At 40.0% G+C, this 14,025-nt stretch overlaps 1 protein-coding gene across 2 annotated transcripts in view; it reads right to left on the minus strand.

Moving 5' to 3' along the window:
• Positions 1–11,820: 11,820 nt before the first annotated feature.
• Positions 11,821–14,025, minus strand: part of ATRN (attractin) — a 110,921-nt gene continuing 108,716 nt past the window's right edge. For both annotated transcript variants that reach the window (XM_073649289.1, XM_073649285.1), the window contains exon 29: positions 11,821–13,217. In XM_073649289.1, the coding sequence (XP_073505390.1) occupies positions 13,093–13,217 (125 nt within the window). In that variant the 3' untranslated portion in view covers positions 11,821–13,092. The remainder of the gene's footprint in view (positions 13,218–14,025) is intronic.

Consider the following 14,025-nt stretch of genomic DNA (forward strand, 5'->3'; position numbering starts at 1 on the left):
GTTACAGTGTGTTGTTTAAGTGTTCCCTTTATTTTTTTGAGCAGTGTAGTACAGACCAAAAGTTTGGACACACCTTCTCATTTAAAGATTTTTCTGTATTTTCATGACTATGAAAATTGTACATTCACACTGAAGGCATCAAAACTATGAATTAACACATGTGGAATTATATACTTATCAAAAACGTGTGAAACAACTGAAAATATGTCTTATATTCCAGGTTCTTCAAAGTAGCCACCTTTTGCTTTGATGATTGCTTTGCCCACTCTTGGCATTCTCTTGATGAGCTTCAAGAGGTAGTCACCGGAAATGGTTTTCACTTCACAGGTGTGCCCTGTCAGGTTTAATAAGTGGGATTTCTTGCCTTATAAATGGGGTTGGGACCATCAGTTGTGTTGTACAGAAAAATCTTTAAATGAGAAGGTGTGTCCAAACTTTTGGTCTGTACTGTAATATATATATATATATATAATATATATATATATATATATAATGTCATTTATAATCTGAAGGGTTAATCTTTGTTTGACAAGGACATCATATATGTTTCTTCGTGGACTTTGGTAGGAGTTTTTATTCTGGTCAGGTTTTTAATATTGATAATACCCCTGAGCCCACTAGTGCCTATATTGTATATACAGGTGCATCTCACTAGATTAGAATATCAAAAATGTTATTTATTTCAGTTCTTCTATACAAAAAGTGAACCTCCTATATTATATAGAGTCATTACACACAGAGGGATCTATTATATAGAGTCATTACACACAGAGGGATCTATTATATAGTGTCATTACACACAGAGGGATCTATTATATAGAGTCATTACACACAGAGGGATCTATTATATAGAGTCATTACACACAGAGGGATCTATTATATAGAGTCATTACACACAGAGGGATCTATTATATAGAGTCATTACACACAGAGGGATCTATTATATAGAGTCATTACACACAGAGTGATCTATTATATAGAGTCATTACACAGAGAGGGATCTATTATATAGAGTCATTACACACAGAGGGATCTATTATATAGAGTCATTACACACAGAGGGATCTATTATATAGAGTCATTACACAGAGAGGGATCTATTATATAGAGTCATTACACACAGAGGGATCTATTATATAGAGTGATTACACACAGAGGGATCTATTATATAGAGTCATTACACACAGAGTGATCTATTATATAGAGTCATTACACAGAGAGGGATCTATTATATAGAGTCATTACACAGAGAGGGATCTATTATATAGAGTCATTACACACAGAGGGATCTATTATATAGAGTCATTACACACAGAGGGATCTATTATATAGAGTCATTACACAGAGAGGGATCTATTATATAGAGTCATTACACACAGAGGGATCTATTATATAGTGTCATTACACACAGAGGGATCTATTATATAGAGTCATTACACACAGAGGGATCTATTATATAGAGTCATTACACACAGAGGGATCTATTATATAGAGTCATTACACACAGAGGGATCTATTATATAGAGTCATTACACAGAGAGGGATCTATTATATAGAGTCATTACACACAGAGGGATCTATTATATAGAGTCATTACACACAGAGGGATCTATTATATAGAGTCATTACACACAGAGTGATCTATTATATAGAGTCATTACACAGAGAGGGATCTATTATATAGAGTCATTACACACAGAGGGATCTATTATATAGAGTCATTACACACAGAGGGATCTATTATATAGAGTCATTACACAGAGAGGGATCTATTATATAGAGTCATTACACACAGAGGGATCTATTATATAGAGTGATTACACACAGAGGGATCTATTATATAGAGTCATTACACACAGAGTGATCTATTATATAGAGTCATTACACAGAGAGGGATCTATTATATAGAGTCATTACACACAGAGGGATCTATTATATAGAGTCATTACACACAGAGGGATCTATTATATAGAGTCATTACACACAGAGGGATCTATTATATAGAGTCATTACACAGAGAGGGATCTATTATATAGAGTCATTACACACAGAGGGATCTATTATATAGAGTCATTACACACAGAGGGATCTATTATATAGAGTCATTACACACAGAGGGATCTATTATATAGAGTCATTACACACAGAGTGATCTATTATATATAGTCATTACACACAGAGCGATCTATTATATAGAGTCATTACACACAGAGCGATCTATTATATAGAGTCATTACACACAGAGGGATCTATTATATAGAGTCATTACACACAGAGGGATCTATTATATAGAGTCATTACACACAGAGTGATCTATTATATAGAGTCATTACACAGAGAGGGATCTATTATATAGAGTCATTACACAGAGAGGGATCTATTATATAGAGTCATTACACACAGAGGGATCTATTATATAGAGTCATTACACACAGAGGGATCTATTATATAGAGTCATTACACACAGAGGGATCTATTATATAGAGTCATTACACACAGAGGGATCTATTATATAGAGTCATTACACACAGAGTGATCTATTATATAGAGTCATTACACACAGAGCGATCTATTATATAGAGTCATTACACACAGAGCGATCTATTATATAGAGTCATTACACACAGAGCGATCTATTATATAGAGTCATTACACGCAGAGGGATCTATTATATAGAGTCATTACACGCAGAGGGATCTATTATATAGAGTCATTACACGCAGAGGGATCTATTATATAGAGTCATTACACGCAGAGGGATCTATTATATAGAGTCATTACACGCAGAGGGATCTATTATATAGAGTCATTACACGCAGAGGGATCTATTATATAGAGTCATTACACGCAGAGGGATCTATTATATAGAGTCATTACACGCAGAGGGATCTATTATATAGAGTCATTACACGCAGAGCGATCTATTATATAGAGTCATTACACGCAGAGCGATCTATTATATAGAGTCATTACACGCAGAGGGATCTATTATATAGAGTCATTACACGCAGAGGGATCTATTATATAGAGTCATTACACGCAGAGGGATCTATTATATAGAGTCATTACACGCAGAGGGATCTATTATATAGAGTCATTACACGCAGAGGGATCTATTATATAGAGTCATTACACACAGAGGGATCTATTATATAGAGTCATTACACACAGAGGGATCTATTATATAGAGTCATTACACACAGAGGGATCTATTATATAGAGTCATTACTCACAGAGTGATCTATTATATAGAGTCATTACACACAGAGGGATCTATTATATAGAGTCATTACACACAGAGGGATCTATTATATAGAGTCATTACACACAGAGGGATCTATTATATAGAGTCATTACACACAGAGGGATCTATTATATAGAGTCATTACACACAGAGGGATCTATTCTATAGAGTCATTACACACAGAGGGATCTATTATATAGAGTCATTACACAGAGTGATCTATTATACAGAGTCATTACACACAGAGGGATCTATTATATAGAGTCATTACACACAGAGGGATCTATTATATAGAGTCATTACACACAGAGGGATCTATTATACAGAGTCATTACACACAGAGGGATCTATTATATAGAGTCATTACACACAGAGGGATCTATTATATAGAGTCATTACACACAGAGGGATCTATTATATAGAGTCATTACACACAGAGGGATCTATTATATAGAGTCATTACACACAGAGGGATCTATTTCACGTGTTTATTTCAGATAATGTTGATGATTATGGCTTATAGCCAATGAAAACACAAAAGTCATTATCTCAGTAACTTAAAGTAATTAACAAAAAACACCTGCAAAGGCTTCCTAAGCGTTTAAAAAGGTCCCTTAGGCTGTGTGCCCACGATGCGTTTTTTAAGCGTTTCCGCAGCGGCATTTCCGCTGCAGAAACGCTTAAATAACGCTTGGTAGAAGGTCTGCCATGTTCCCCAATGATAATCCGCGTCTGCTGTGCACATGCTGCGGAAATTACCGCTGCAGATTATCATTGCTGAAAAAAACGCAGCACTACCAATTATTTCGCGGAAGAGCTGCGTTTTCGCCACCATTGACTTGCATTGGAACACATGGAATCCACATCACTGCATCTGTACATGCAGAATCCATGCGTTCCAATGTGCGGATGGTACCCGTGTGTGGAGGACAGGAGACTCTCCTCCGGATCCGGGTACCATAGTACCTGTAAAAAAAAGAATAAAATAAAAAATAAATATTATATTTACCTTCTTATGGCCCGCGGTGTGCTTGTCTTCACTTGCTGGCAGATCGCGGTGGACTCAAGGACCTGCGCTGACGTCATTTAGTCATGTGACGGCAGGTCCTTCAGTGTACTGCGAGGGGCCATCAGAAGGTAAGTATAGATTTATTTTTTTAATTTTTGACATTCTTTGGGGTCACACTATATAAATCCATGCCGGTTGCAGGGATTTATATAGTGTGACCAAGTTGATAAGCACTTTCCAAGTGATGCTAAAATCGCCTGGAAAACGACCCGCATGCGGAAAAGCCAGTGAAGAACGCTTCACATCCGCATGTCCCTGGCAGGAAAACTCATGTACAATCCGCATGTACAATCCGCATGTACAATCCGCATGTACAATCCGCATGCACAATCCGCATGCACAATCCGTATGTACAATCCGCATGCGTTTTTTCTGCCAGGGAGACGCAGAAATGCTCAGGAAAAATCCGGAGCATTTCTGCATTGTGGGCACATAGCCTTAGTCTGTTTCAGTAGGCTCCACAATCATGGGGAAGATTGCTGACTTGACAGATGTCCAGAAGGCAGTCATTGACACACTCCACAAGGTCCCAGAGTCTGAAGGAAGAGTGGAGAGGCCACAATCCAAGCTGCTTGAGGTCTAGTGTGAAGTTTCCACAATCAGTGATGGTTTGGGGGGCCATGTCATCAGCTGGTGGAGGTCCACTGTGTTTTATCAAGACCAAAGTCAGCGCAGCCGTCTACCAGGACATTGTAGAGCCCTTCATGCTTCCCTCTGCCGACAAGCTTAGTGGAGATGGAAATGTCATTCTCCAGCAGGACTTGGCCCCTGTCCACACGGCCAAAAGTACCAATACCGGGTTTACACACAACAGTATCACTGTGCTTGATTGGCAGCAAACTCGCCTGACCTTAACCCCATAGAGAATCTATTATAGAGAATCTATGGGGTATTGTCAAGAGGAAGATGAGAGACACCAGACCCAACAATGCAGACGAGCTGAAGGCTGCTATCAAAGCCACCTGGGCTTCCATAACCCCTCAGCAGTGCCACAGGCTGATCCCTCCATGCCACATTGCCGCAATGATGCAGTAATTGATGCAGAAGGAGCCGCGACCAAGTATTGAGGGCATTTACTGAACAGACATTTCAGTAGGACATTTCAGATTATAAAATCCTTTTTCAAGCTGTTGTTATAAAGTATTCTAATTTACTGAGATAATGACTTTTGTGTTTTCATTGGCTGTAATCCATAATCATCAACATCAACAGAAATAAACACTTGAAATAGATCACTCTGTGTGTAATGACTCTATATAATAGATCCCTCTGTGTGTAATGACTCTATATAATAGATCACTCTGTGTGTAATAACTCTATATAATAGATCGCTCTGTGTGTAATGACTCTATATAATAGATCACTGTGTGTAATGACTCTATATAATAGATCCCTCTGTGTGTAATGACTCTATATAATAGATCACTCTGTGTGTAATAACTCTATATAATAGATCCCTCTGTGTGTAATGACTCTATATAATAGATCGCTCTGTGTGTAATGACTCTATATAATAGATCCCTGTGTGTAATGACTCTATATAATAGATCACTCTGTGTGTAATGACTCTATATAATAGATCCCTCTGTGAGTAATGACTCTATATAATAGATCCCTCTGTGTGTAATGACTCTATATAATAGATCCCTGTGTGTAATGACTCTATATAATAGATCCCTCTGTGTGTAACGACTCTATAATATTAGATCCCTCTGTGTGTAACGACTCTATAATAGGTCCCTCTGTGTGTAACGACTCTATATAATAGATCCCTCTGTGTGTAACGACTTTATATAATAGATCCCTCTGTGTGTAACGACTCTATATAATAGGTCCCTCTGTGTGTAACGACTCTATATAATAGATCCCTCTGTGTGTAATGACTCTATATAATAGATCCCTCTGTGTGTAATGACTCTATATAATAGATCCCTCTGTGTGTAATGACTCTATATAATAGATCCCTCTGTGTGTAATGACTCTATATAATAGATCCCTCTGTGTGTAATGACTCTATATAATAGATCCCTCTGTGTGTAATGACTCTATATAATAGATCCCTGTGTGTAATGACTCTATATAATAGATCACTCTGTGTGTAATGACTCTATATAATAGATTCCTCTGTGTGTAATGACTCTATATAATAGATCCCTCTGTGTGTAATGACTCTATATAATAGATCCCTCTGCGTGTAATGACTCTATATAATAGATCCCTCTGCGTGTAATGACTCTATAGAATAGATCACTCTGCGTGTAACGACTCTATAGAATAGATCCCTCGGCGTGTAACGACTCTATAGAATAGATCCCTCTGCATGTAATGACTCTATAGAATAGATCCATCTGCGTGTAATGACTCTATAGAATAGATCCCTCTGCGTGTAACGACGCTATAGAATAGATCCCTCTGCGTGTAACGACTCTATACAATAGATCCCTCTGCGTGTAACGACTCTATACAATAGATCCCTCTGCGTGTAACGACTCTATATAATAGATCGCTCTGCGTGTAACGACTCTATATAATAGATCGCTCTGCGTGTAACGACTCTATATAATAGATCGCTCTGTGTAACGACTCTATATAATAGATCCCTCTGCGTGTAACGACTCTATATAATAGATCCCTCTGCGTGTAACGACTCTATATAATAGATCCCTCTGCGTGTAACGACTCTATATAATAGATCACTCTGTGTAACGACTCTATATAATAGATCCCTCTGCGTGTAATGACTCTATATAATAGATCGCTCTGCGTGTAATGACTCTATATAATAGATCCCTCTGCGTGTAATGACTCTATACAATAGATCCCTCTGCGTGTAATGACTCTATACAATAGATCCCTCTGCGTGTAATGACTCTATACAATAGATCCCTCTGCGTGTAATGACTCTATATAATAGATCCCCCTGTGTGTAATGACTCTATACAATAGATCGCTCTGCGTGTAGTGACTCTATATAATAGATCGCTCTGCGTGTAGTGACTCTAAACAATAGATCCCTCTGCGTGTAATGACTCTATACAATAGATCGCTCTGCGTGTAATGACTCTATACAATAGATCGCTCTGCGTGTAATGACTCTATACAATAGATCGCTCTGCGTGTAATGACTCCATATAATAGATCGCTCTGCGTGTAATGACTCCATACAATAGATCCCTCTGCGTGTAATGACTCCATACAATAGATCCCTCTGCGTGTAATGACTCCATACAATAGATCCCTCTGCGTGTAATGACTCCATACAATAGATCCCTCTGCGTGTAATGACTCCATACAATAGATCCCTCTGCGTGTAATGACTCCATACAATAGATCCCTCTGCGTGTAATGACTCTATATAATAGATCCCTCTATGTAATGACTCTATATAATAGATCACTCTGTGTGTAATGACATTATATAATAGATCCCACTGCATGTAATGACTCTATACAATAGATCCCTCTGCGTGTAATGACTCCATACAATAGATCCCTCTGCGTGTAATGACTCCATACAATAGATCCCTCTGCGTGTAATGACTCTATATAATAGATCCCCCTGTGTGTAATGACTCTATATAATAGATCGCTCTGCGTGTAATGACTCTAAACAATAGATGCCTCTGCGTGTAATGACTCTATACAATAGATCGCTCTGCGTGTAATGACTCTATATAATAGATCGCTCTGCGTGTAATGACTCTAAACAATAGATCGCTCTGCGTGTAATGACTCTAAACAATAGATCGCTCTGCGTGTAATGACTCTAAACAATAGATCGCTCTGCGTGTAATGACTCTAAACAATAGATCGCTCTGCGTGTAATGACTCTAAACAATAGATCGCTCTGCGTGTAATGACTCTAAACAATAGATCGCTCTGCGTGTAATGACTCTAAACAATAGATCGCTCTGCGTGTAATGACTCTAAACAATAGATCGCTCTGCGTGTAATGACTCTAAACAATAGATCCCTCTGCGTGTAATGACTCCATACAATAGATCCCTCTGCGTGTAATGACTCCATACAATAGATCCCTCTGCGTGTAATGACATTATATAATAGATCCCTCTGCGTGTAATGACTCTATATAATAGATCCCTCTATGTAATGACTCTATATAATAGATCACTCTGCGTGTAATGACATTATATAATAGATCCCACTGCGTGTAATGACTCCATACAATAGATCCCTCTGCGTGTAATGACTCCATACAATAGATCCCTCTGCGTGTAATGACTATATAATAGATCCCTCTGCGTGTAATGACATTATATAATAGATCCCTCTGCGTGTAATGACTATATAATAGATCCCTCTGCGTGTAATGACATTATATAATAGATCCCTCTGTGTAATGACTCTATATAATAGATCGCTCTGTGTGTAATGACTCTATACAATAGATCCCTCCGCGTGTAATGACTCCATACAATAGATCCCTCCGCGTGTAATGACTCCATACAATAGATCCCTCCGCGTGTAATGACTCCATACAATAGATCCCTCCGCGTGTAATGACTCCATACAATAGATCCCTCTGCGTGTAATGACTCTATATAATAGATCCCCCTGCGTGTAATGACTCTATATAATAGATCGCTCTGCGTGTAATGACTCTATACAATAGATCCCTCTGTGTAATGACTCTATATAATAGATCCCTCTGTGTAATGACTCTATACAATAGATCCCTCTGTGTAATGACTCTATACAATAGATCCCTCTGCGTGTAATGACTCTATACAATAGATCCCTCTGCGTGTAATGACTCTATACAATAGATCCCTCTGCGTGTAATGACTCTATACAATAGATCCCTCTGCGTGTAATGACGCCATACAATAGATCCCTCTGCGTGTAAAGACTCCATACAATAGATCCCTCTGCGTGTAATGACTCCATACAATAGATCCCTCTGCGTGTAATGACTCCATACAATAGATCCCTCTGCGTGTAATGACTCCATACAATAGGTCCCTCTGCGTGTAATGACTCCATACAATAGGTCCCTCTGCGTGTAATGACTCCATACAATAGGTCCCTCTGCGTGTAATGACTCCATACAATAGGTCCCTCTGCGTGTAATGACTCCATACAATAGATCCCTCTGCGTGTAATGACTCCATACAATAGGTCCCTCTGCGTGTAATGACTCCATACAATAGGTCCCTCTGCGTGTAATGACTCTATATAATAGATCACTGTGCGTGTAATGACTCCATACAATAGATCCCTCTGCGTGTAATGACTCCATACAATAGATCCCTCTGCGTGTAATGACTCCATACAATAGATCCCTCTGCGTGTAAAGACTCCATACAATAGATCCCTCTGCGTGTAATGACTCCATACAATAGATCCCTCTGCGTGTAATGACTCCATACAATAGATCCCTCTGCGTGTAATGACTCCATACAATAGATCCCTCTGCGTGTAATGACTCCATACAATAGATCCCTCTGCGTGTACTCTATACAATAGATCCCTCTGCGTGTAATGACTCCATACAATAGATCCCTATGCGTGTAATGACTCCATACAATAGATCCCTCTGCGTGTAAAGACTCCATACAATAGATCCCTATGCGTGTAATGACTCCATACAATAGATCCCTATGCGTGTAATGACTCCATACAATAGATCCCTCTGCGTGTAATGACTCCATACAATAGATCCCTCTGCGTGTAAAGACTCCATACAATAGATCCCTCTGCGTGTAAAGACTCCATACAATAGATCCCTCTGCGTGGAATGACTCCATACAATAGATCCCTCTGCGTGGAATGACTCCATACAATAGATCCCTCTGCGTGGAATGACTCCATACAATAGATCCCTCTGCGTGGAATGACTCCATACAATAGATCCCTCTGCGTGGAATGACTCCATACAATAGATCCCTCTGCGTGGAATGACTCCATACAATAGATCCCTCTGCGTGGAATGACTATACAATAGATCCCTCTGCGTGTACTCTATACAATAGATCCCTCTGCGTGTAATGACTCCATACAATAGATCCCTCTGCGTGTAATGACTCCATACAATAGATCCCTCTGCGTGTAATGACTCCATACAATAGATCCCTCTGCGTGTAATGACTCCATACAATAGATCCCTCTGCGTGTAATGACTCTATACAATAGATCCCTCTGCGTGTACTCTATACAATAGATCCCTCTGCGTGTAATGACTCCATACAATAGATCCCTCTGCGTGTAATGACTCCATACAATAGATCCCTCTGCGTGTAATGACTCCATACAATAGATCCCTCTGCGTGTAATGACTCCATACAATAGATCCCTCTGCGTGTAATGACTCCATACAATAGATCCCTCTGCGTGTAATGACTCCATACAATAGATCCCTCTGCGTGTAATGACTCCATACAATAGATCCCTCTGCGTGTAATGACTCTATACAATAGATCCCTCTGCGTGTACTCTATACAATAGATCCCTCTGCGTGTAATGACTCCATACAATAGATCCCTCTGCGTGTAATGACTCTATATAATAGATCCCTCTGCGTGTAATGACTCTATATAATAGATCACTGTGTGTGTAATGACTCCATACAATAGATCCCTCTGCGTGTAATGACTCTATATAATAGATCCCTCTGCGTGTAATGACTCTATATAATAGATCACTGTGTGTGTAATGACTCCATACAATAGATCCCTCTGCGTGTAATGACTCTATATAATAGATCCCTCTGTGTGTAATGACTCTATATAATAGATCCCTCTGTGTGTAATGACTCTGTATAATAGATCCCTCTGTGTGTAATGACTCTATATAATAGATCCCTCTGCGTGTAATGACTCTATATAATAGATCACTCTGTGTGTAATGACTCTATATAATAGATCCCTCTGCGTGTAATGACTCTATATAATAGATCCCTCTGCGTGTAATGACTCTATATAATAGATCCCTCTGCGTGTAATGACTCTATATAATAGATCCCTCTGTGTGTAATGACTCTATATAATAGATCACTCTGTGTGTAATGTCTCTATATAATAGATCCCTCTGTGTGTAATGACTCTATATAATATATGAGCTTCACTTTTTGGATTTAAGAACTGAAATAAATGAACTTTTTGATGATATTCTAATTTAGTGAGATGCAGCTGTATTTATATATGTTATTATTTATTATTATAGCGCCATTTATTCCATGGCGCTTTACATGTTCATGATATATTATCTGCTCACCTATTGAGGATACCTGGTCAGTTAGAGTAGTGGTCGGGCCATAGAGGGGCAGTCGACAGATCTGACCGTCACGTACATCATGGATCAGTCCTGGCTCCGTTTACTCGTCACCATTGACCATAGCGTTTCCTTCGCGCCAAGCAGCGCCACATATCCCGGCCTGCCCCATAGAGCAAAGACAGCTTTTCCCTTTTCCTAGCACACATACTAAAACACTGCACACATCTTGTAGGTTGTCTTTTTTTTCTTTTTCTTCTTAAAAACAATAAAACATGTACAAAATAATTAAATTTTAATGACTACGTGCGATACAACCGTGACATTTTTTTTAAAAGGATCTGGACGCGTTATTTAGAAGCTTTTGTTGTCTTTTTAAGCCTAAATGGGCGACTTTTTTTTTTTTTTTTTTTTTTTTGTATTGAACGATTCGTTCAGTGTTTTACATTCCCCCATCCTGACCCCCGAAAGCAGACCGGGGGAGAGTGGGCGAGCGAGCGCGGCTTCTCCGAATCCAACGAGCTCAAAAATAAATATATATTGAGGGAAAGCAAAGTGTCATTGAAGTTAGCACCTTGTCACTGACACCCTATTTGTTTCTCATCTATACAGATATACATATATATCCTCTGGGGGAGGGAGAGCTATTGCTTTCGGTAGCAAAGTCCATTACTGGAAGGCTGTGAACGTGTGTGAAATGAAGGTGCGGCTTTAACACTACGACGTTCTTCGTGAATACTTGCTCCACCTTCATCATCACCAGCGAATTAGTCCAGACCGTCAAGTTGGGGTAACCAGAACCGTAACCCCAGCCGCCCGCCGGTTATTGTCCGTAGGAAGAACGTGTGCTTATAAGTTTGCACGTCGTCGATACAAGTGCTGAATCTGAAGGGTCCACAGTCGTCCCCCTACATGGTAATGTCCCCCGGATCTCCTAATCCAGCACGTAAAAATGTCTTATTAAATTAGGCAACGTAGACATGAATCAGCCATGCCAGCTCAGTGCCTCCGAAGAAAGTTCTGCTGGCACCGATGTTGGCATTGGTCGGTGCCCATGAACCCCCTTTGGGTAGACCAGTCATATTGGCGTTCACCATCATGGCTCCAGGTAAACACTCCATCAATCATCCCCCGAAGTTGCTCCAGACATTTTTTTTTTTTCGGGGGGGGATGTGTCTTTAAACGCAGCTGGGAATCATAAACCTTTTACTCCTGGGTCGTTACACGAAAAAAATATATTATGGAGGAATTAATAGAAATGACGGACCCGGACCCTGAGCGTCGGCTGCAGCAAGTCTCACTGTAGTGGAAATAACTTAAGAATTATTCTGCCTCCTCTTCCAGTTCTCATCAGGAAACATAAGAAAAAAAAAGTATGAATGTCGGTAGAAAGTAATCCTCTGGAAAGAGTGACCAGAACCATGCAGATATGGGGAGAGGTCGGGAGACACCGGGGGTCCGCCAGCCCCCTCCCGAGTCTCTCCATGGTAACACGGCCATAGCTCCAGCATCATCAACGTCCACATCTCCTGCACTGTGCAAGTCCAGCGTCAAATGCAGGTGCCGGGCTGTGCGGGCGGCTGGTGCTTACGGCTCCGCGCTGCTCCAGACTTCTCCTTGTACGCTAATGGCATCTGCTGCGAGATATCCACCAAGGCGCTGGCCACGGCTAAACCTACGGCGGGGGGTCATAAGACAGGGGTAAGACGGGAACTGCTGCCTATATAGATCACATTACTGATCCTGAGTTACATCCTGTATTATACTCCAGAGCTGAACTCACTATTCTGCTGGTGCAGTCACTGTGTACATACATTACATTACTGATCCTGTACTGATCCTGGGTTACATCCTGTATTATACTCCAGAGCTGCACTCACTATTCTGATGGTGCAGTCACTGTGTACATACATTACATTACTGATCCTGGGTTACATCCTGTATTATACTCCAGAGCTGCACTCACTATTCTGCTGGTGCAGTCACTGTGTACATATATTACATTACTGATCCTGTACTGATCCTGGGTTACATCCTGTATTATACTCCAGAGCTGCACTCAAAATTCAAGCAGTCACTGTGTACATACATTACATTACTGATCCTGAGTTACATCCTGTATTATACTCCAGAGCTGCACTCACTATTCTGCTGGTGCGGTCACTGTGTACATACATTACATTACTGATCCTGCACTGATCCTGAGTTACATCCTGTATTATACTCCAGAGCTGCACTCACTATTCTGCTGGTGCAGTCACTGTGTACATACATTACATTACTAATCCTGAGTTACATCCTGTATTATACTCCAGAGCTGCACTCACTATTCTGCTGGTGCAGTCACTGTGTACATACATTACTGACCCTGTACTGATCCTGACTTACATCCTGTATTATACTGTAGAGCTGCGCTCACTATTCTGCTGCTGCAGTCACTGTATATATACATTACATTACTGATCCTGTACTGATCCTGAGTT

This window comes from Phyllobates terribilis, unplaced genomic scaffold, assembly GCF_046119375.1.
Source record: "Phyllobates terribilis strain yellow unplaced genomic scaffold, ASM4611937v1 Scaffold_1__5_contigs__length_1240528914, whole genome shotgun sequence".
NCBI classification, from domain to species: Eukaryota; Metazoa; Chordata; class Amphibia; order Anura; family Dendrobatidae; genus Phyllobates; species Phyllobates terribilis.